Source organism: Oncorhynchus nerka, linkage group LG23, assembly GCF_034236695.1.
Source record: "Oncorhynchus nerka isolate Pitt River linkage group LG23, Oner_Uvic_2.0, whole genome shotgun sequence".
Taxonomy (NCBI): Eukaryota; Metazoa; Chordata; class Actinopteri; order Salmoniformes; family Salmonidae; genus Oncorhynchus; species Oncorhynchus nerka.
The window spans coordinates 7,505,082-7,529,419 of NC_088418.1; the positions used below are offsets into that span (position 1 = coordinate 7,505,082).

Below are 24,338 nucleotides of genomic sequence, written 5' to 3' on the forward strand. Positions count from 1 at the left end.
GTGTGTGTGTGTGTGTGTGTGTGTGTGTGTGTGTGTGCGTGCGTGTGTATTAGATCCAGACCTGAGCACAGTGTCAGTAGAACAGCAGGTCTCCAGGGGGATGGTGTAGCCCACTTCATGTCCAATGTTGACGTCCATCTCATCGGCCACCCTGAGGGCCAGGCCCACCGCCTGCTGTGAGTGGATCTGGGTAGACACAACCACGCCGTGCTGGTACTGGGCCGACAGGCAGAACTCTGCACACCACTGGGGGATCTGGGAGATGGATACATTTTAGTTCATCATGTTAGTTCATTAGTTCATTTTATTTCATGTTAGTTCATTTTAGTTCATCATTTTAGTTCATCATGTAGAAATTCAATTTCAAACCCACCTTATCAAAGGGTATTCATCCATCCAATCATTATGCATTCTAGTGAATCAACCAGAGTGACCAATCATTATGCATTCTAGTGAAACTACCAGACTGACCTGACTCAAACAGGATTAACAATATGAATCCTAATTTCATTAATTAATTAAGTCATTAATATAACGGACAGAGAATTATAAAACATAATAATATTAACATTGTCGTACAATTTGAACTGCTGAACGTGGAATAAGCAGTGTTAGTGAAGAGCCGGTGTCGACCACGACAAGGAGCCGGTGTCGACCACGACAGGGAGCCGGTGTCGACCACAACAGGGAGCCGGTGTCGACCCCAACAGGGAGCCGGTGTCGACCACGACACGGAGCCGGTGTCGACCACGACAAGGAACCGGTGTCGACCACAACAGGGAGCCGGTGTCGACCACAACACGGAGCCGGTGTCGACCACAACACGGAGCCGGTGTCGACCACAACACGGAGCCGGTGTCGACCACAACAGGGAGCCGGTGTCGACCACAACAGGGAGCCGGTGTCGACCACGACACGGAGCCGGTGTCGACCACGACAGGGAACCGGTGTCGACCACAACAGGGAGCCGGTGTCGACCACGACAGGGAGCCGGTGTCGACCACAACAGGGAGCCGGTGTCGACCACAACACGGAGCCGGTGTCGACCACAACACGGAGCCGGTGTCGACCACAACACGGAGCCGGTGTCGACCACAACACGGAGCCGGTGTCGACCCCAACACGGAGCCGGTGTCGACCCCCAACACGGGCCGGTGTCGACCCCAACACGGAGCCGGTGTCGACCCCAACACGGAGCCGGTGTCGACCACAACACGGAGCCGGTGACACACTAGTGACAAGGCCCAGCTCCTACTACTGTATTGTGCTAAACTGCTGTGGCAGCAAGTGACAGCTTCAGAGGATTAGTACCTAACAGCTGGAGGCCAGAGGAGGGAGAGGGGAGGGGAGGGGAGGGAGGGAGGGAGGGAGGGAGGGGGAGGGTAGGGGAGGGGAGAGGAGGGAGAGGGGAGGGGAGGGGAGGGAGGGAGGGAGGGAGGGAGGGAGGGGGAGGGTAGGGAGGGGGAGAGGAGGGATGGAGGGAGGGAGGGAGGGAGGGAGGGAGGGGAGGGAGGGAGGGGGAGGGAGGGGGAGATAGAGGGGAGGGAGATAGGGGGAGACGGGAGGGAGAGAGAGAGAGAGAGAGAGGGGAGGGAGAGGAGAGAGAGGGAGAGACAGGGGAGGGAGGGAGAGAGAGAGAGAGCGAGAGAGAGAAAGGGGGGGAGAGAGGGGAGGGAGAGAGAGAGAGAGAGAGAGAGAGAGAGAGAGAGAGAGAGAGAGAGAGAGGAGGGAGAGAGAGAGGGGAGGGAGGGCCTTAAGACCCATGTTATTCAGGGGAAATTCACAGTTAGCTTCACACTGTCACTCAATTCAATTCAAGGTGATTTATTAGCATGGGAAACATATGTTAACATTACGTTGCCAAAGCAAGTGAGGTAGATAATAAACCAAAGTGAAATATACAATAAAATTGAACAGTAAACATTACACTCACAAAAGTTCCAAAAGAATAAAGACATTTCAAATGTCATATTATATATATATACAGTGTTGTAACAATGTGCAAATAGTTAAAGTACAAAAGGGAAAATAAATAAACATAAATATGGGTTGTATTTACAATGGTGTTTGTTCTTCACTAGTTCACCTTTTCTTGTGGCAACAGGTACTAGAATGCCTTACCTCTCTAATCTTACTACATTTGCACACACTGCATATTTCTATTGTGTTATTGACTGTATGTTTGTTTTACTCCATGTGTAACTCTGTGTTGTTGTATGCGTCGCACTGCTTTGCTTTATCTTGGCCATGTGGCAGTTGTAAATGAGAACCTGGTTAAATAAAGGTGAAATAAATTAAAAATTAAAAAGCACATCACAAATCCTACTGCTGTGATTGGTCACTGTGGGATTTCACACAGTAGCTATGGGAGTTTATCAAAATCGGGTTTGTTTTCGAATTCTTTGTGGATCTGTGTAATCTGAGGGAAATATGTCTCTCTAATATGGTCATACATTGGGCAGGAGGTTAGGAAGTGCAGCTCAGTTTCCACCTCATTTTGTGGGCTGTGAGCACATAGCCTGTCTTCTCTTGAGAGCCATGTCTGCCTACGGCGGCCTTTCTCAATAGCAAGGCTATGCTCACTGAGTCTGTACATAGTCAAAGATTTCCTTAAGTTTGGGTCAGTCACAGTGGTCAGGTATTCTGCCGCTGTGTACTCTCTGTTTAGGGCCAAATAGCATTCTAGTTTGCTTGGTTTCTTTGTGAATTCTTTCCAATGTGTCTAGTGTCTTTTTGTTTTTTTCGTGATTTGGTTGGGTCTAATTGTGCTGTTGTCCTGGGGCTCTGTGGGGTGTGTTTGTGTTTGTGAACAGAGCCCCAGGACCAGCTTGCTTAGGGGACTCTTCTCCAGGTTCATCTCTCTGTAGGTGATGGCTTTGTTATGGAAGGTTTGGGAATCACTTCCTTTTAGGTGGTTGTAGAATTTAATGGCTCTTTTCTGGATTTTGATAATTAGTGGGTATCGGCCTAATTCTGCTCTGCATGCATTATTTGGTGTTCTACGTTGTACACGGAGGATATTTTTGGCAGAATTCTGCATGCAGAATCTCAATTTAGTGTTTGTCCCATTTTGTGAAGTCTTGGTTGGTGAGCGGACCCCAGACCTCACAACCATAAAGGGCAATGGGCTCTATGACTGGGTGAGCGGACCCCAGACCTCACAACCATAAAGGGCAATGGGCTCTATGACTGGGTGAGCGGACCCCAGACCTCACAACCATAAAGGGCAATGAGTTCTATGACTGGGTGAGCGGACCCCAGACCTCACAACCATAAAGGGCAATGGGCTCTATGACTGGGTGAGCGGACCCCAGACCTCACAACCATAAAGGGTAATGGGCTCTATGACTGGGTGAGTGGACCCCAGACCTCACAACCATAAAGGGCAATGGGCTCTATGACTGGGTGAGCGGACCCCAGACCTCACAACCATAAAGGGCAATGGGCTCTATGACTGGGTGAGCGGACCCCAGACCTCACAACCATAAAGGGCAATGGGCTCTATGACTGGGTGAACGGACCCCAGATCCCACAACCATAAAGGGCAATGGGCTCTATGACTGGGTGAGCGGACCCCAGACCTCACAACCATAAAGGGCAATGGGTTCTATGACTGGGTGAGCGGACCCCAGACCTCACAACCATAAAGGGCAATGGGTTCTATGACTGGGTGAGCGGACCCCAGACCTCACAACCATAAAGGGCAATGGGCTCTATGACTGGGTGAGCGGACCCCAGACCTCACAACCATAAAGGGCAATGGGCTCTATGACTGGGTGAGCGGACCCCAGACCTCACAACCATAAAGGGCAATGGGCTCTATGACTGGGTGAGCGGACCCCAGACCTCACAACCATAAAGGGCAATGGGTTCTATGACTGGGTGAGTGGACCCCAGACCTCACAACCATAAAGGGCAATGGGCTCTATGACTGGGTGAGTGGACCCCAGACCTCACAACCATAAAGGGCAATGGGCTCTATGACTGGGTGAGTGGACCCCAGACCTCACAACCATAAAGGGCAATGGGCTCTATGACTGGGTGAGCGGACCCCAGACCTCACAACCATAAAGGGCAATGGGCTCTATGACTGGGTGAGCGGACCCCAGACCTCACAACCATAAAGGGCAATGGGTTCTATGACTGGGTGAGCGGACCCCAGACCTCACAACCATAAAGGGCAATGGGCTCTATGACTGGGTGAGCGGACCCCAGACCTCACAACCATAAAGGGCAATGGGCTCTATGACTGGGTGAGTGGACCCCAGACCTCACAACCATAAAGGGCAATGGGCTCTATGACTGGGTGAGCGGACCCCAGACCTCACAACCATAAAGGGCAATGGGTTCTATGACTGGGTGAGCGGACCCCAGACCTCACAACCATAAAGGGCAATGGGCTCTATGACTGGGTGAGCGGACCCCAGACCTCACAACCATAAAGGGCAATGGGTTCTATGACTGGGTGAGCGGACCCCAGACCTCACAACCATAAAGGGCAATGGGTTCTATGACTGATTCAAGTATTTTTATCCAGATCCTAATTGGTATGTCGAATTTTACGTTCTTGCCTTGAAGAAGGGCATTTACAGAGCCAGAGCCAGACTCTTTGTCTGGGAATGTGACCGTGAGACATTCATAGCCATATCATCAATTTAGCCATAATCAGTGTCATTCAGCACCTAGGGACATTCCCTGTTTAGCACACAGGCAAAAAGAAATGCCAACAATCCTTTCTGAAGTTTATACTCCTAGTTCTAGAATCTAATAGAATAGAATAGAATGTAATTGAATAGAATAGAATCTAGTTGAATAGAATAGAATCTAATTTAATAGAATAGAATCTAATTGAATAGAATAGAATCTAGTTGAATAGAATAGAATCCAATTGAATAGAATAGAATAGAATCTTAATTGAATAGAATAGAATCTAGTTGAATAGAATAAAATCTAGTTGAATAGAATAGAATCTAGTTGAATAGAATAGAATCTAGTTGAATAGAATAGAATCCAATTGAATAGAATAGAATCTAATTGAATAGAATAGAATCTAATTGAATAGAATAGAATAGAATCTAATAGAATAGAATCTAATTGAATAGAATAGAATCTAATTGAATAGAATAGAATCTAATTGAATAGAATATAATCTAATTGAATAGAATAGAATCTAATTGAATCTAATTGAATAGAATAGAATCTAATTGAATAGAATAGAATCTAGTTGAATAGAATAGAATCTAGTTGAATAGAATAGAATCCAATTGAATAGAATAGAATCTAATTGAATAGAATAGAATCTAATTGAATAGAATAGAATCTAATTGAATCTAATTGAATAGAATAGAATCCAATTGAATAGAATAGAATCTAATTGAATAGAATAGAATCCAATTGAATAGAATAGAATCTAATTGAATAGAATAGAATCTAGTTGAATAGAATAGAATCTAATTGAATAGAATAGAATCTAATTGAATAGAATAGAATCTAGTTGAATAGAATAGAATCTAATTGAATCTAATTGAATAGAATAGAATCCAATTGAATAGAATAGAATCTAATTGAATAGAATTGAATCTAATTGAATAGAATAGAATCTAATTGAATAGAATAGAATCTAGTTGAATAGAATAGAATCTAGTTGAATAGAATAGAATCCAATTGAATAGAATAGAATCTAATTGAATAGAATAGAATCCAATTGAATAGAATAGAATCTAATTGAATAGAATAGAATCTAATTGAATAGAATAGAATCTAATTGAATAGAATAGAATCTAATTGAATAGAATAGAATCTAATTGAACTATGTTTTTGGAAGCACTGCAGGAAAAAGATCCCATGGGACTTGCATCAACCACCCGAGTGGCACAGCGGTCTAAGGCACTGCATATCAGTGGTAGAAGCATCACTACAGACACTCTGGTTCGATTCCAGGCTGTATCACAACCGGCCGTGATTGGGAGTCACATAGGGCGGCGCACAATTGGGCCCAGCGTCGTCCGGGTTTGGCCGGTGTAGGCCGTCAACTGACTTGCCTAGTTAAATAAAAGTTCAATTAAAACAAAAACAAAAAGAGTCTTCCAAGATACAATGGATTTTTGTTTAAAACATCTCTGGCCCAAACAGAGACACAGCACAGTGCACAACCCCTGGAATGAATAGCCATATTCTTATAAACCATGTGCTCATACTTCTGCTTCGAAAACATCTAAATCAGATTACAGTGAGAGGGAGAGGCCATGCAATACTCCCATCTGTTCCTAGTCTCATTGGACAACTGGGTTAGGTTGGGGATATTAACTACTACATTGATGCATACGTGACTAATGGGAATTGGGGTATTTACAGATATTTGGTCATGTTAAACCCATGAACTCAGTCATCATAGGAAAGGAGTGGATTCTTAACCTGGATGCCTGCTTCTGCTCTCTGGCCATGGCTTCACAATAGCAATGGAGCAGGCAGAAGCACCAACAGATCTGAGGCCAGGCTAGAGAGATCAGATCTAAGACCAGGCTGGAGAGATCAGATCTGGGACCAGGGCTAGTGAGATCAGATCTGGGACCAGGGATAGTGAGATCAGATCTGGGACCAGGCCTAGTGATATCAGATCTGGGACCAGACTGGTGAGATCAGATCTGGAATCAGGCTAGTGAGATCAGATCTAGGACCAGGGCTAGAGAGATCAGATCTGGAATCAGGCTAGTGAGATCAGATCTAGGACCAGGGCTAGTGAGATCAGATCTGGGACCAGGGCTAGTGAGATCAGATCTGGGACCAGGGCTTGTGAGATCAGATCTGGGACCAGGGCTAGTGAGATCAGATCTGGGACCAGGCCTAGTGAGATCAGATCTGGGACCAGGCCTAGTGAGATCAGATCTGGGACCAGGGCTAGCGGATTCTGCTGTAAGTAAGCAGAGTCATATCTAAAGTCGTATGTGCAGCTTCAGGGTCTAAGTAAGACATAGGAGTCTCTCTGTCCCAAATAGCATGATGTTCCCTGTGTGGTGCACTACTTTTGACCAGATCCTACAGGGTCCAGGACAACAGTAGTGCACTACGTAGGCGATAGGGTGCCATTTGGGACGAATCCATAGCTAATGGTATTAATATCAGGTTCCCTGCAGGCTGGAGCTATATTTATAAGGGTCCCAATGGAAGACTGACCTTCCCAATACAGCCGGCTGGCATTTCACACTTTACAACAAGACCCTGGTAGAAATGTATTACTTGAATGCTGTCACTTATTTTTTGATTCAATAACAACTCTTATATGGAAAAACTTATATGGAAAAACTTATATGGAAAAACTTATATGGAAAAACTTATATGGAAAAACTTATATGGAAAAACTTCAGTGTAAGGAATTATGATGTGGATGAGATCTGGAGGGAAAAAAAGCTAATAGCAGGACATTAGAAAAAGTATCGGTCGCAGACTATGAAGTAGCTGGCGTGTTTTTGTATGGAACTAATGTTTGATGTATGGCCTCATTGTTGCCTAATTAGACGTCTTCCACATGACATGTATGCTACTATTTTTACTTTACCTTTATTTAACTAGGCAAGTCAGTTAAGAACAAATTCTTATTTTCAATGACGGCCTGGGAACAGTGGGTTAACTGCCTGTTCAGGGGCAGAACGACAGATTTGTACCTTGTCAGCTCGGGGGTTTGAACTTGCAACCTTCCGGTTACTATTCCAACGCTCTAACCACTAGGCTACCCTGCCGCCCCTCCACTCTAACCACTAGGCTACCCTGCCGCCCCTCCACTCTAACCACTAGGCTACCCTGCCGCCCCTCCACTCTAACCACTAGGCTACCCTGTCGCCCCTCCACTCTAACCACTAGGCTACCCTGCCGCCCCTCCACTCTAACCACTAGGCTACCCTGTCGCCCCTCCACTCTAACCACTAGGCTACCCTGCCGCCCCTACACTCTAACCACTAGTCTACCCTGCCGCCTCTACACTCTAACCACTAGGCTACCCTGTCGCCCCTCCACTCTAACCACTAGGCTACCCTGCCGCCCCTCCACTCTAACCACTCGGCTACCCTGCCGCCCCTCCACTCTAACCACTAGGCTACCCTGTCGCCCCTCCACTCTAACCACTAGGCTACCCTGTCGCCCCTCCACTCTAACCACTAGGCTACCCTGCCCCCTCCACTCTAACCACTAGGCTACCCTGCCGCCCTACACTCTAACCACTAGTCTACCCTGCCGCCTCTACACTCTAACCACTAGGCTACCCTGTCGCCCCTCCACTCTAACCACTAGGCTACCCTGCCGCCCCTCCACTCTAACCACTAGGCTACCCTGTCGCCCCTCCACTCTAACCACTAGGCTACCCTGTCGCCCCTCCACTCTAACCACTAGGCTACCCTGTCACCCCTCCACTCTAACCACTAGGCTACCCTGCCGCCCCTACACTCTAACCACTAGTCTACCCTGCCACCTCTACACTCTAACCACTAGGCTACCCTGCCTCCTCTACACTCTAACCACTAGGCTACCCTGTCGCCCCTACACTCTAACCACTAGTCTACCCTGCCGCCTCTACACTCTAACCACTAAGCTACCCTGTCGCCCCTCCACTCTAACCACTAGGCTACCCTGCCGCCTCTACACTCTAACCACTAGACTACCCTGCCGCCTCTACACTCTAACCACTAAGCTACCCTGTCGCCCCTCCACTCTAACCACTAGGCTACCCTGTCGCCCCTCCACTCTAACCACTAGGCTACCCTGTCGCCCCTCCACTCTAACCACTAGGCTACCCTGCCGCCCCTCCACTCTAACCACTAGGCTACCCTGCCGCCCCTCCACTCTAACCACTAGGCTACCCTGCCGCCCCTCCACTCTAACCACTAGGCTACCCTGCCGCCCCTCCACTCTAACCACTAGGCTACCCTGCCGCCCCTCCACTCTAACCACTAGGCTACCCTGCCGCCTCTACACTCTAACCACTAGGCTACCCTGCCACCTCTACACTCTAACCACTAGGCTACCCTGCCGCCCCTCCACTCTAACCACTAGGCTACCCTGCCGCCCCTCCACTCTAACCACTAGGCTACCCTGCCGCCCCTCCACTCTAACCACTAGGCTACCCTGCCGCCCCTCCACTCTAACCACTAGGCTACCCTGCCGCCCCTCCACTCTAACCACTAGGCTACCCTGCCGCCCCTCCACTCTAACCACTAGGCTACCCTGCCGCCCCTCCACTCTAACCACTAGGCTACCCTGCCGCCCCTCCACTCTAACCACTAGGCTACCCTGCCGCCCCTCCACTCTAACCACTAGGCTACCCTGCCGCCCCTCCACTCTAACCACTAGGCTACCCTGCCGCCCCTCCACTCTAACCACTAGGCTACCCTGCCGCCCCTCCACTCTAACCACTAGGCTACCCTGCCGCCCCTCCACTCTAACCACTAGGCTACCCTGCCGCCCCTATACCAATTAAGACATTTGCAAGAAAAGCAGTACATAATTATATAAATACTAGATACTGCATTGGGAATCAAAGGGGAAATATTGTTATTCTTTATTATTATTTTTTGAAATTCGTTGAAAATCATATTTTAGATCTGAATACTCTCCTATTAATTCCACACTCACCTGTGTACTTTTCCCAGTTCTGGTTGTACCAGATACTATAACAAGTCGATTGTTCACCAGGATATCCAAAAATTCCTCTCTAGCTTTCCAAACAGGTAGAGACTGTCTCTCTTGCAGTAGTTTATAATAACGAGAGGAGAAAGGCAATCCATCAAATCGGTTCAGCTCCAGATCCTCTCCGAAGACAAAAGCTTCTTCCACGCAGTCAGCAGTTTCCGAATCCGAACAAATCTCTTTCTCCATCAAATGCTTGTCCTGCTCGGACATGGTTGATCTATCCGCCATGGAAATGATCGAGGATCCCGTCGGGAGCGCAACAACTGTTCGCAACAGATATAATCAAAAGGCACAGAGAACCGTTTATCCCCCCAAAAATGAATTCACCGACACATTATAATCGATGTAACAATCCCAACGTTGACTTGGAGTTCAATGTATAATCCACACAGATTTCCGTTAATATTTTGTTGACAGATGTGAAGAGATTTCAGGACAAACAACATGCAGTTTTTTGTTTTTTATGTCGGATTAAAACTCTATTTACCGTTTCTTGTCTGTCAATCCGCAGCGCACTGTTGCGCTATTAGCCACTGGCATGGTCAGACACGTAGGTTCATTTGCATAGGCTACAGGAGTCGCGTGAACAAGAATTCATGTGCGCCTACATATGATCACGTGACCACTAGGCCGACTGTAGACTAATAACCCTCTTATAATAATCGAATAAAATTGACAGGGAGAGGGGGTGTGCACCAGTGGAATGCGCTATAGGAGGACGGGCTCGTTGTAATTGGCTGGAATGGAATTATAGGAACAGATTTAAATGTTGTTTCCATATGTTTCCATGTGTTTGATACCGTTCCATTCCAACCATAGAAGCAATAGGAAATAAAGTCCAGATGTTTTTTTTTTATAGTGGAGATCAAGTGTTTCAAAATGTCTGACTTAGTTTTGTTTCAGAGCATCATCCATTTGTTGGAGGGGACGAGGAGCCAATAGCAGTCAACCGGTGAGGAGCCAATAGCAGTCAACCGGCGAGGAGCCAATAGCAGTCAACCGGCGAGGAGCCAATAGCAGTCAACCGGTGAACATTAGCATGAATTTTATAAAGGGGACGAGGAGCCAATAGCAGTCAACCGGTGAACATTAGCATGAATTTTATAAAGGGGACGAGGAGCCAATAGCAGTCAACCGGTGAACATTAGCATGAATTTTATAAAGGGGACGAGGAGCCAATAGCAGTCAACCGGTGAACATTAGCATGAATTTTATAAAGGGGACGAGGAGCCAATAGCAGTCCACCGGTGAACATTAGCATGAATTTTATAAAGGGGACGAGGAGCCAATAGCAGTCAACCGGTGAACATTAGCATGAATTTTATAAAGGGGACGAGGAGCCAATAGCAGTCAACCGGTGAACATTAGCATGAATTTTATAAAGGGGACGAGGAGCCAATAGCAGTCAACCGGTGAACATTAGCATGAATTTTATAATAGACACACAAAAAAAAACAAGACCACTTTAGTGCTTAAAAAACATTTTACTGATACTGCTCAAGTGTTCAAAGGTCTGTGTGTATTGACATAGACACTAAAGTGTATGAAATAATTATCGTACAAAAATCGATCTGTCCATGATAACGTGTGGTGTTTACATGTAACATATTGTGTTTTCTATGTAACACAGACAAACATGTACTTTCAAACAGAACATACAGGGAGGACAGAGGACAGGTAGGACACAGGACAGGTAGGACAGAGGACAGGTACAGTAGGACACAGGACATGTAGGACAGAGGACAGGTACAGTAGGACACAGGACAGGTAGGACACAGGACAGGTAGGACAGAGGACAGGTACAGTAGGACAGAGGACAGGTACAGTAGGACAGAGGACAGGTACAGTAGGACACAGGACAGGTAGGACAGAGGACAGGTACAGTAGGACACAGGACAGGTAGGACACAGGACAGGTAGGACAGAGGACAGGTACAGTAGGACACAGGACAGGTAGGACAGAGGACAGGTACAGTAGGACACAGGACAGGTAGGACAGAGGACAGGTACAGTAGGACAGAGGACAGGTACAGTAGGACACAGGACAGGTAGGACAGAGGACAGGTAGGACAGAGGACATGTACAGTAGGACACAGGACAGGTAGGACACAGGACAGGTAGGACAGAGGACAGGTACAGTAGGACACAGGACAGGTAATACTGATGTCACTACAGGTAGGACAGAGGACAGGTAGGACAGAGGACAGGTAGGACAGAGGACAGGTAGGACACAGGACAGGTAGGACAGAGGACAGGTAGGACAGAGGACAGGTACAGTAGGACACAGGACAGGTAGGACAGAGGACAGGTACAGTAGGACAGAGGACAGGTAGGACACAGGACAGGTAGGACACAGGACAGGTACAGTAGGACACAGGACAGGTAGGACACAGGACAGGTAGGACAGAGGACAGGTACACTAGGACACAGGACAGGTAATACTGATGTGACTACAGGTAGGACACAGGACAGTAATACTGATGTGACTACAGGTAGGACAGAGGACAGGTACAGTAGGACACAGGACAGGTAATACTGATGTCACTACAGGTAGGACAGAGGACAGGTACAGTAGGACACAGGACAGGTAGGACACAGGACAGGTAGGACAGAGGACAGGTACAGTAGGACACAGGACAGGTAATACTGATGTCACTACAGGTAGGACACAGGACAGTAATACTGATGTGACTACAGGTAGGACAGAGGACAGGTACAGTAGGACAGAGGACAGGTAGGACACAGGACAGGTAGGACAGAGGACAGGTACAGTAGGACACAGGACATGTAGGACACGGTACAGGTAGGACAGAGGACAGGTACAGTAGGACACAGGACAGGTAATACTGATGTCACTACAGGTAGGACACAGGACAGTAATACTGATGTGACTACAGGTAGGAAACAGGACAGGTACAGTAGGACACCGGACAGGTAGGACACAGGACAGGTAGGACAGAGGACAGGTACAGTAGGACACATGACAGGTAATACTGATGTCACTACAGGTAGGACACAGGACAGTAATACTAATGTGACTACAGGTAGGAAACAGGACAGGTACAGTAGGACACAGGACAGGTAATACTGATGTGACTACAGGTAGGAAACAGGACAGGTACAGTAGGACACAGGACAGGTAGGACACAGGACAGGTAATACTGATGTGACTACAGCTAGGACACAGGACAGTAATACTGATGTGACTACAGGTAGGAAACAGGACAGGTACAGTAGGACACAGGACAGGTAGGACTCAGGACAGTAATACTGGTGTGACTAGAGGTAGGACACAGGACAGGTAGGACACAGGACAGGTACAGTAGGACACAGGGCAGGTAGGACACAGGACAGTAATACTGGTGTCATGGCAACAAGACTTTCAAACAGCAAAGTTAAAACTAGTGCAACACAACAGAACGTCATTGTAAAACTAACTGATTATGAATCTATGGATCTCTGCCTCCGAAAGCCAAGAGATTAAATACTAGATAGACGTGACGAAACATATCTGTTTTTACATCTAGATATTTGAGAACAAGAAGTGTGTGAATTAAAATAAAGTTGAACAGTGTGAATGAAAAGGTTTGAACAATACTGTCAACAATTACAGCCTTCACGCTCTACTAAAAAAACATAAAATAATGTAATAAAATAATCACCTTGTATCTTCTGAGTTTTATGACATAAAGACAAGACTAAGACACGTCTGGACTGTGTAATAACACCTCTGGACTGTGTAATAACACCTCTGGACTGTGTAATAACACCTCTGGACTGTGTAATAACACCTCTGGACTGTGTATTAACACCTCTGGACTGTGTAATAACACCTCTGGACTGTGTAATAACATGTAATAACACCTCTGGACTGTGTAATAACACCTCTGGACTGTGTAATAACATGTAATAACACCTCTGGACTGTGTAATAACACCTCTGGACTGTGTAATAACATGTAATAACACCTCTGGACTGTGTAATAACATGCAATAACACCTCTGGACTGTGTAATAACACCTCTGGACTGTGTAATAACATGTAATAACACCTCTGGACTGTGTAATAACATGCAATAACACCTCTGGACTGTGTAATAACACCTCTGGACTGTGTAATAACATGTAATAACACCTCTGGACTGTGTAATAACATGTAATAACACCTCTGGACTGTGTATTAACACCTCTGGACTGTGTAATAACATGTAATAACACCTCTGGACTGTGTAATAACACCTCTGGACTGTGTAATAACACCTCTGGACTGTGTAATAACATGTAATAACACCTCTGGACTGTGTAATAACACCTCTGGAATGTGTAATAACATGTAATAACACCTCTGGACTGTGTAATAACATGTAATAACACCTCTGGACTGTGTAATAACACCTATGGACTGTGTAATAACATGTAATAACACCTCTGGACTGTGTAATAACATGTAATAACACCTCTGGACTGTGTATTAACACTTCTGGACTGTGTAATAACACCTCTGGACTGTGTAATAACACCTCTGGACTGTGTAATAACACCTCTGGACTGTGTAATAACATGTAATAACACCTCTAGACTGTGTAATAACATGTAATAACACCTCTGGACTGTGTAATAACACCTCTGGACTGTGTAATAACACCTCTGGACTGTGTAATAACATGTAATAACACCTCTGGACTGTGTAATAACATGTAATAACACCTCTGATGGTGGTGTGACATAATCCCACAATCACGTGTTTATATAGTGCTATGTAGTGTTTATGTAGTGCTTATGTAGTGCTATGTAGTGTTTATGTAGTGCTTATGTAGTGCTATGTAGTGTTTATGTAGTGCTATGTAGTGTTTATGTAGTGCTATGTAGTGTTTATGTAGTGTTTATGTAGTGCTATGTAGTGCTATGTAGTGTTTATGTAGTGCTATGTAGTGTTTGAGTAGTGTTTATGTAGTGCTATGTAGTGTTTTTGTAGTGTTTATGTAGTGCTATGTAGTGTTTATGTAGTGCTATGTAGGGTTTATGTAGTGCTATGTAGTGTTATGTAGTGTTTATGTAGTGTTTATGTAGTGCTATGTAGTGTTTATGTAGTGTTTATGTAGTGCTATGTAGTGTTTATGTAGTGCTATGTAGTGTTTATGTAGTGCTATGTAGTGTTTATGTAGTGTTTATGTAGTGCTATGTAGTGTTTATGTAGTGCTATGTAGTGTTTATGTAGTGCTATGTAGGGTTTATGTAGTGCTATGTAGTGTTATGTAGTGTTTATCTAGTGTTTATGTAGTGCTATGTAGTGTTTATGTAGTGTTTATGTAGTGCTATGTAGTGTTTATGTAGTGCTATGTAGTGTTTATGTAGTGTTTATGTAGTGCTATGTAGTGCTATGTAGTGTTTATGTAGTGCTATGTAGTGTTTATGTAGTGTTTATGTAGTGCTATGTAGTGTTTATCTATTGCTTATGTATTGCTATGTAGTGTCTATATATGTAGTGCTTGTGGGTGTTGAGATAACTCTTGGGTCGGCTGCTGAGTATAAGGTTGTTGAATGGTTGGTATAAGTTTGGTTTAATGTTGGTGTATGGGTGCTGTAAGGGTGTATAAGGTTGGTGTATAGCTGGTTGGTATAAAGTTGGTGTATGATTGGTGTATGGTTGGTGTAAGGTTGGTATATCCTTCCTGTTTGGCCCTGTCCGGGGGTGTCCTCGGATGGGGCCACAGTGTCTCCTGACCCCTCCTGTCTCAGCCTCCAGTATTTATGCTGCAGTAGTTTATGTGTCGGCGGGCTAGGGTCAGTTTGTTATATCTGGAGTACTTCTCCTGTCCTATTCGGTGTCCTGTGTGAATTGAAGTGTGCGTTCTCTAATTCTCTCTTTCTCTCTTTCTTTCTCTATCTCGGGGGACCTGAGCCCTAGGACCATGCCTCAGGACTACCTGACATGATGACTCCTTGCTGTCCTTGCAGTCCACCTGGCCGTGCTGCTGCTCCAGTTTCAACTGTTCTGCCTTATTATTATTGGACCATGCTGGTCATTTATGAACATTTGAACATCTTGGCCATGTTCTGTTATAATCTCCACCCGGCACAGCCAGAAGAGGACTGGCCACCCCACATAGCCTGGTTCCTCTCTAGGTTTCTTCCTAGGTTCTGGCCTTTCTAGGGAGTTTTTCCTAGCCACCGTGCTTCTACACCTGCATTGCTTGCTGTTTGGGGTTTTAGGCTGGGTTTCTGTACAGCACTTTGAGATATCAGCTGATGTACGAAGGGCTTTATAAATACATTTGATTTGATTTGATTTGATTTAGATTTGTATGGTTAGTGTAAGATTGGTGTATGGTTAGTGTAAGATTGGTGTATGGTTAGTGTAAGATTGGTGTATGGTTAGTGTAAGATTGGTGTATGGTTAGTGTAAGATTGGTGTATGGTTAGTGTAAGATTGGTGTATGGTTGGTGTAAGATTGGTGTATGGTTAGTGTAAGATTGGTGTATGGTTAGTGTAAGATTGGTGTATGGTTAGTGTAAGATTGGTGTATGGTTAGTGTAAGATTGGTGTAAAGTTTGTGAAAGATTGGTGTAAGGTTGGTGTTAGGTTGGTGTAAAGTTGGTGTAGGGTTGGTGTAAAGTTGGTGTAGGGTTGGTGTAAAGTTGGTGTAGGGTTGGTGTAAAGTTGGTGTAGGGTTGGTGTAAAGTTGGTGTAGGGTTGGTGTAAAGTTGGTGTAGGGTTGGTGTAAAGTTGGTGTTAGGTTGGTGTAAAGTTGGTGTAGGGTTGGTGTAAAGTTGGTGTAGGGTTGGTGTAAAGTTGGTGTAGGGTTGGTGTAAAGTTGGTGTAGGGTTGGTGTAAAGTTGGTGTTAGGTTGGTGTAAAGTTGGTGTAGGGTTGGTGTAAAGTTGGTGTAGGGTTGGTGTAAAGTTGGTGTAGGGTTGTTGTCAGGTTTGTGTTAGATTGGGGTATACAGTGGCTTGCGAAAATATCCCCCCCCCCCTTGGCATTTTTCCTATTTTATTGCCTTACAACCTGGAATTAAAATGTATTTTTTGGGGGGGGGGGTTTAAATCATTTGATTTACACAACATGCCGACCACTTTGAAGATGCAAATATTTTTTTTATTGTGAAACAAACAAGAAACAAGACAAAAAACAGAAAACGTGAATGTGCGTAACTACTACTTTATAGAGCCACCTTTTGCAGCAATTACAGCTGCAGGTCTCTTGGGGTATGTCTCTATAAGCTTGGCACATCTAGCCACTGGGATTTTTGCCCATTCTTCAAGGCTAAACTGCTCCAGTTCCTTCAAGTTGGATGGGTTCCGCTGGTGTACAGCAATCTTTAAGTCATAACCACAGATTCTCAATTGGATTGAGGTCTGGGCTTTGACAAGGCCATTCCAAGACATTTAAATGTTTCCCCTTAAACCACTCGAGTGTTGCTTCAGCAGTGTGGGTCATTGTTCTGCTGGAAGGTGAACCTCCGTCCAAGTCTCAAATATCTGGAAGATTGAAACAGGTTTCCCTCAAGAATTTCCCTGTATTTAGCGCCATCCATCATTCCTTCAATTCTGACCAGTTTCCCTGCTGATGTAAATCATCCCCACAGCATGATGCTGCCACCACCATGCTTCACTGTGGTTATGGTGTTCTCAGGGTGATGGAGGTGTTGGGTTTGCGCCAGACATAGCGTTTTCCTTGATGGCCAAAAAGCTAAATTTGAGTCTCATCTGACCAGAGTACCTTCTTCCATATGTTTGGGGAGTCTAACACTTGCCTTTTGACGAACACCAAACGTGTTTGCTTATTTGTTCTTTAAGCAATGGATTTCTTCTGGCCACTCTTCTGTAAAGCCCAGCTCTGTGGAGTGTAAGGGGCTTCAAGTGGTCCTATGGACAGATACTTATCCGCTGTGGAGCTTTGCAGCTTCTTCAGGGTTATCTTTTGTCTCTTTGTTGCCTCTCTGATTAATTCCCTCCTTGCCTGGTCTGTGAGTTTTGGTGGGCGGTCCTCTCTTGGCAGGTTTGTTGTGGTGCCATATTCTTAAAAATTTTTAATAATGGATTTAATGTTGCTCCGTGGGATGTTCAAAGTCTCTGATATTATTTTATAACCCAACCCCGATCTGTACTTCTCCACAACTTTGTCCCTGACCTGTTTGGAGAGCTCCTTGGGTCTTCATGATGCCGCTTGCTTGGTGGTGCCCCTTGCTTAGTGGTGTTGCAGACTCTGGGGCCTTTCAGAACAGGTGTATATATACTGAGATCATGTGACAGATCATGTGACACTTAGATTGCACACAGGTGGACTTTATTTAACTAATTATGTGACTTCTGAAGGTAATTGGTTGCACCAGATCTTATTTAGAGGCTTCATAGCAAAGTGGGTAAATACACACCACCTTACATTTTTTTTATTTTTTATAATTTCACTTCACAAATTTGGACTCTTTTGTGTACGTCCATTACATGAAATCCCAATAAAAATCTATTTAAATTACAGGTTGTGATGAAACAAAATAGGAAAAACACCAAGGGGGATGAATACTTTTGTAAGGCACTGTAGTCGTTGAAAGATTGGTGTATGGTTGGTGATAAGTTGGTGTATGGTTGGTGATAAGTTAGTGTATGGTTGGTGTATGGTTGGTGATGAGTTGGTGTGTAGTCGTTGAAAGGTTGGTGATAAGTTGGTGTAAGGTTGGTGTATAGTTGGTGTATGGTTGTTGCAAGGTTGGTGTATGTTTGGTGATGAGTTGGTGTATAGTTGGTGTATGGTTGTTGTAAGGTTGGTGTATGGTTGGTGTATAGTTGGTGTAAGGTTGGTGTGTGGTTGGTGTATAGTTGGTGTAAGGTTGGTGTATGGTTGGTGTATAGTTGGTGTAAGGTTGGTGTATGGTTGGTGTATAGTTGGTGTAAGGTTGGTGTATAGTTGGTGTATGGTTGTTGCAAGGTTGGTGTATGTTTGGTGATGAGTTGGTGTATAGTTGGTGTATGGTTGTTGTAAGGTTGGTGTATGGTTGGTGTATGGTTGTTGTAAGGTTGGTGATAAGTTGGTGTAAGGTTTGTGTATAGTTGCTGTATGGTTGTTGTAAGGTTGGTGTACGGTTGTTATTGGTGTTCCTCAGGGCTCAGTCTCTCAGCATCAGTGCATACACATACACAGTACGGTCACAGAGGGAGAAACAGCTGGCTGTATACTGTACGGAGGAAGACCTACGACAGGGTTTACCAGTGATGTACGGAGGAAGACCTACGACAGGGTTTACCAGTGATGCCGTTGTCTTACAACAGGTGGCTGTATACTGTACGGAGGAAGACCTACGACAGGGTTTACCAGTGATGCCGTTGTCTTACAACAGGTGGCTGTATACTGTACGGAGGAAGACCTACGACAGGGTTTACCAGTGATGCCGTTGTCTTACAACAGGTGGCTGTATACTGTACGGAGGAAGACCTACGACAGGGTTTACCAGTGATGCCGTTGTCTTACAACAGGTGGCTGTATACTGTACGGAGGAAGTGCAGAAGAAAGTCTCCCTGTCTGATGTTTGGAGACGTCTTTCCCTTTGTTCTGAATCCAGGTCATTGAACGCCACGTTAGGGTCTTTACAACTTCCCAGATCTCCAGAGACAGGCGTTTGTTAAGCTGGACCTTTCCCCTTACTTCCTGTCCATCGAAACACGTTAAAAATATCCCCATGATTGAAATCAAATGGCTAACAGTAGAAAAAAAAAATATATAAAATAAAATAAACAAAGACTACAGGTGAAATCCCAAGTGTCTGGCACAGTGCACTGTGTGGTAACTAATGAATAAATACACAAAACATACATACTTTACATACGTGTACCTGAGCTCAGACCTATAGCACCTCTCTGACATCAGAGCACCAACAGACGGGGGGCTGACTCGCTGACACGCCAACCGCCCAACAGTCCGTCCCCCATTATTCAAAACTCAGAGACACCACATCATTAAGGTTTTCAGAGTTTCATAGTGCAAGTGAAATGTCTTTATCATCTCACGGAAAGAACGTTCTTTAAATCCCCTTCAAGTTTAGTCCAGCTGCTCTCAGCTGCTGAACTTGGCGTGGACGATCACACGAGGCTTAGGTAGTGTTGGGGTTGCTTAGGAACAGATCTGGGGGGGGGAAAGGGAGATAGATGTTAAAAGTGCATGTTAAGTATCACGTCCAGAAATTGAATGTGAATGGTTAGAAAACATAGTCTTGGCATGACTGGATGAATTGATTCATCTCAGAACGCTGAACAAAATCTAGCTTGACCAAAATCTTCCTTGGTTAGCCAGTAACAGTCTGTCAAGCGAGACTATAAGTTGATTGATCTAATGCTGGGTGTTGTCCAAACTATCTGGGACGCACCTGTTGTGGTGTGGAACAGGTCTCAGCGGCCTGGGGACACCGGGGACTGGTACAGGGATTGGGACACCGACAGCAATGGGGCTACGAATCAGATGACCACTCCTTCCGGGGGAGTTAGGGTTAGGGTTAGCAGGTAAAGGCTTCTGGGTATTCCTGCTCAGGGGGTAGGCAGGTAAAGGCTTCTGGGTATTCCTGCTCATTTGGTCGGCAGATAGAGGCTTTTGGATATTCCTGCCCAGGAGGTCGGCAGGTAGAGGCTTCTGGGTATTCCTGCCCAGGGGTCGGTAGGTAGAGGCTTCTGGGGTGGACTTGGAATCTCCAAATTCTATTAAAGACAGACACACCGACAATCAATCAAAACAATCAATGAATGAAGGAATCAGTCTATCAAGCAAATCAAACCAACTCTTTATTGTCCCAATTGGAACATGCGTAAAGCAGTATTAAATCCAAAATGAGCCATGCTGATTAATTCAAAGCTTAATCTGAACTGAAAACGGATGGAATCAGTCGACTCAGATGATAACGTTGACCCACACACACCACCAGGGGGCGATCAAAGCCACCTAATTGTACCCCAGGTCTCATCTGAGCTCTGTCTGCCTGTATTACCACATCGACACCATTCCTTGGTCACCATGGCAGCCCTCCCTCCCTCCCCAGACAGACAGTATATATATATGTCCAAAATGGCACCCTATTCCCTATAGGGCCCTGGTCAAAAGTAGTGCACTATAAAGGGAATATGGTGCCAGTAGTGCACTATATAGGGAATAGGGTGCCAGTAGTGCACTATATAGGGAATAGGGTGCCAGTAGTGCACTATATAGGGAATAGGGTGCCATTGAAGAATCAAGCAGCATGTGATGAAGATCCGTCATGTGTTACTAATCTACTGGAGAAGGATGACATCATGATTAACTGTCTGGCTGTTACCTACTGTACAGATGTTCCACATTCACACACACACTCAGACAGACAGACAGACAGAATAAAGAACACACACACACACACACACACACACACACACACACACACACACACACACACACACACACACACACACACACACACACATCGTTTCTCTAAGAAGGAAAGAGTGTTTAGATACTCCATACAGTACCATATAGTATCATACAGTACCATACCATACAGTACCATACAGTACCATACCATACAGTATCATACAGAACCGTACCATACAGTACCATACAGTATCATACCATACAGTATCATACAGTACCATACAGTACCATACCATACAGTACCATACAGTACCATATAGTATCATACAGTACCATACCATACAGTACCATACAGTACCATACCATACAGTATCATACAGTATCATACAGTACCATACAGTACCATACAGTATCATACAGTACCATACCATACAGTACCATACAGTACCATACCATACAGTACCATACAGTATCATACAGTACCATACAGTATCATACAGTACCATACCATACAGTACCATACAGTACCATACCATACAGTATCATACAGTATCATACAGTACCATACAGTACCATACAGTACCATACCATACAGTACCATACAGTACCATACCATACAGTACCATACCATACAGTACCATACCATACAGTACCATACAGTACCATACAGTACCATACCATACAGTACCATACAGTACCATACAGTACCATACCATACAGTACCATACAGTACCATACCATACAGTACCATACAGTACCATACAGTACCATACCATACAGTACCATACAGTACCATACAGTACCATACCATACAGTACCATACAGTACCATACCATACCATACAGTACCATACCATACAGTACCATACAGTACCATACCATACAGTACCATACAGTACCATACCATACAGTACCATACAGTACCATACAGTACCATACCATACAGTACCATACAGTACCATACCATACAGTACCATATAGTACCATACCATACCATACAGTACCATACAGTACCATACCATACAGTACCATATAGTACCATACCATACCATACAGTACCATACAGTACCATAAAGTACCATACAGTACCATACCATACAGTACCATACCATACCATACAGTACCATACCATACAGTACCATACAGTATCATACAGTACCATACAGTACCATACAGTACCATATAGTACCATACCATACAGTATCATACCATACAGTATCATACAGTACCATACAGTACCATATAGTACCATACCATACAGTATCATACAGTACCATACAGTACCATACAGTACCATATAGTATCATACCATACAGTACCATACAGTACCATACCATACAGTACCATACAGTACCATACAGTACCATACCATACAGTACCATATAGTACCATACCATACCATACAGTACCATACCATACAGTACCATATAGTACCATACCATACCATACAGTACCATACCATACAGTACCATACCATACAGTATCATACAGTACCATACAGTACCATACAGTACCATACCATACAGTACCATACAGTACCATACAGTACCATACCATACAGTACCATACAGTATCATACAGTACCATACCATACAGTACCATACAGTACCATACCATACAGTACCGTACCATACAGTACCATACAGTACCATACAGTACCATACCATACAGTACCATACAGTACCATACAGTACAGTACCATACCATATAGTACCATACAGTACCATACCATACAGTACCATACCATACAGTACCATACCATACAGTACCATACAGTATCATACAGTACCATACAGTATCATACCATACAGTATCATACAGTACCATACAGTACCATATAGTACCATACCATACAGTATCATACAGTACCATACAGTACCATACAGTACCATACCATACAGTACCATACAGTACCATACAGTACCATACCATACAGTACCATACAGTACCATACAGTACCATACCATACAGTACCATACCATACAGTACCATACAGTACCATACAGTATCATACAGTACCATACAGTACCATACAGTATCATACCATACAGTATCATACAGTACCATACAGTACCATACAGTACCATATTGTACCATACCATACAGTATCATACAGTACCATACAGTACCATATAGTATCATACCATACAGTATCATACCATACAGTATCATACAGTACCATACAGTATCATACAGTACCATATAGTACCATACCATACAGTACCATACAGTACCATACCATACAGTACCATACCATACAGTACCATACAGTACCATACAGTACCATACCATACAGTACCATACAGTATCATACAGTATCATACAGTACCATACAGTACCATACCATACAGTATCATACCATACAGTATCATACAGTACCATACAGTACCATATAGTACCATACCATACAGTATCATACAGTACCATACAGTACCATACAGTACCATATAGTATCATACCATACAGTACCATACAGTACCATACCATACAGTACCATACCATACAGTACCATACAGTACCATACCATACCATACCATACAGTACCATACCATACAGTACCATACAGTACCATACAGTACCATACCATACAGTACCATACAGTACCATACCATACAGTACCATACAGTACCATACAGTACCATACCATACAGTACCATACAGTACCATACCATACAGTACCATACAGTACCATACAGTACCATACCATACAGTACCATACAGTACCATACAGTACCATACCATACAGTACCATACAGTACCATACCATACCATACAGTACCATACCATACAGTACCATACAGTACCATACCATACAGTACCATACAGTACCATACCATACAGTACCATACAGTACCATACAGTACCATACCATACAGTACCATACAGTACCATACAGTACCATACCATACAGTACCATATAGTACCATACCATACCATACAGTACCATACAGTACCATACCATACAGTACCATATAGTACCATACCATACCATACAGTACCATACAGTACCATAAAGTACCATACAGTACCATACCATACAGTACCATACCATACCATACCATACAGTACCATACCATACAGTACCATACCATACAGTACCATACAGTATCATACAGTACCATACAGTACCATACAGTACCATATAGTACCATACCATACAGTATCATACCATACAGTATCATACAGTACCATACAGTACCATATAGTACCATACCATACAGTATCATACAGTACCATACAGTACCATATAGTATCATACCATACAGTACCATACAGTACCATACAGTACCATACCATACAGTACCATATAGTACCATACCATACCATACAGTACCATA

General features: G+C 44.4%; 1 protein-coding gene, 1 long non-coding RNA gene and 1 pseudogene across 2 annotated transcripts in view; all 3 read right to left on the reverse strand.

Annotated features, from left to right (window-relative positions):
* Positions 1 to 10,258, reverse strand: part of LOC135563931 (putative pre-mRNA-splicing factor ATP-dependent RNA helicase DHX32) — a 35,597-nt pseudogene extending 25,339 nt beyond the window's left edge.
* Positions 10,259 to 17,948: 7,690 nt separating this feature from the next.
* LOC135563932 (uncharacterized) lies at positions 17,949 to 19,773 on the reverse strand. Its single transcript, XR_010460649.1, has 2 exons — positions 18,905 to 19,773; positions 17,949 to 18,867 (listed from the first exon to the last, which is right to left on the reverse strand). It is a non-coding gene; the product is annotated as an uncharacterized LOC135563932 (long non-coding RNA).
* Positions 19,774 to 19,840: 67 nt separating this feature from the next.
* The window catches only part of LOC135564044 (uncharacterized), a 74,897-nt gene continuing 70,399 nt past the window's right edge, over positions 19,841 to 24,338 (reverse strand). Inside the window, exon 5 of the mRNA XM_065008457.1 lies at positions 19,841 to 20,361. Within this exon, the coding sequence (XP_064864529.1) occupies positions 20,233 to 20,361 (129 nt within the window). The 3' untranslated portion in view covers positions 19,841 to 20,232. The remainder of the gene's footprint in view (positions 20,362 to 24,338) is intronic.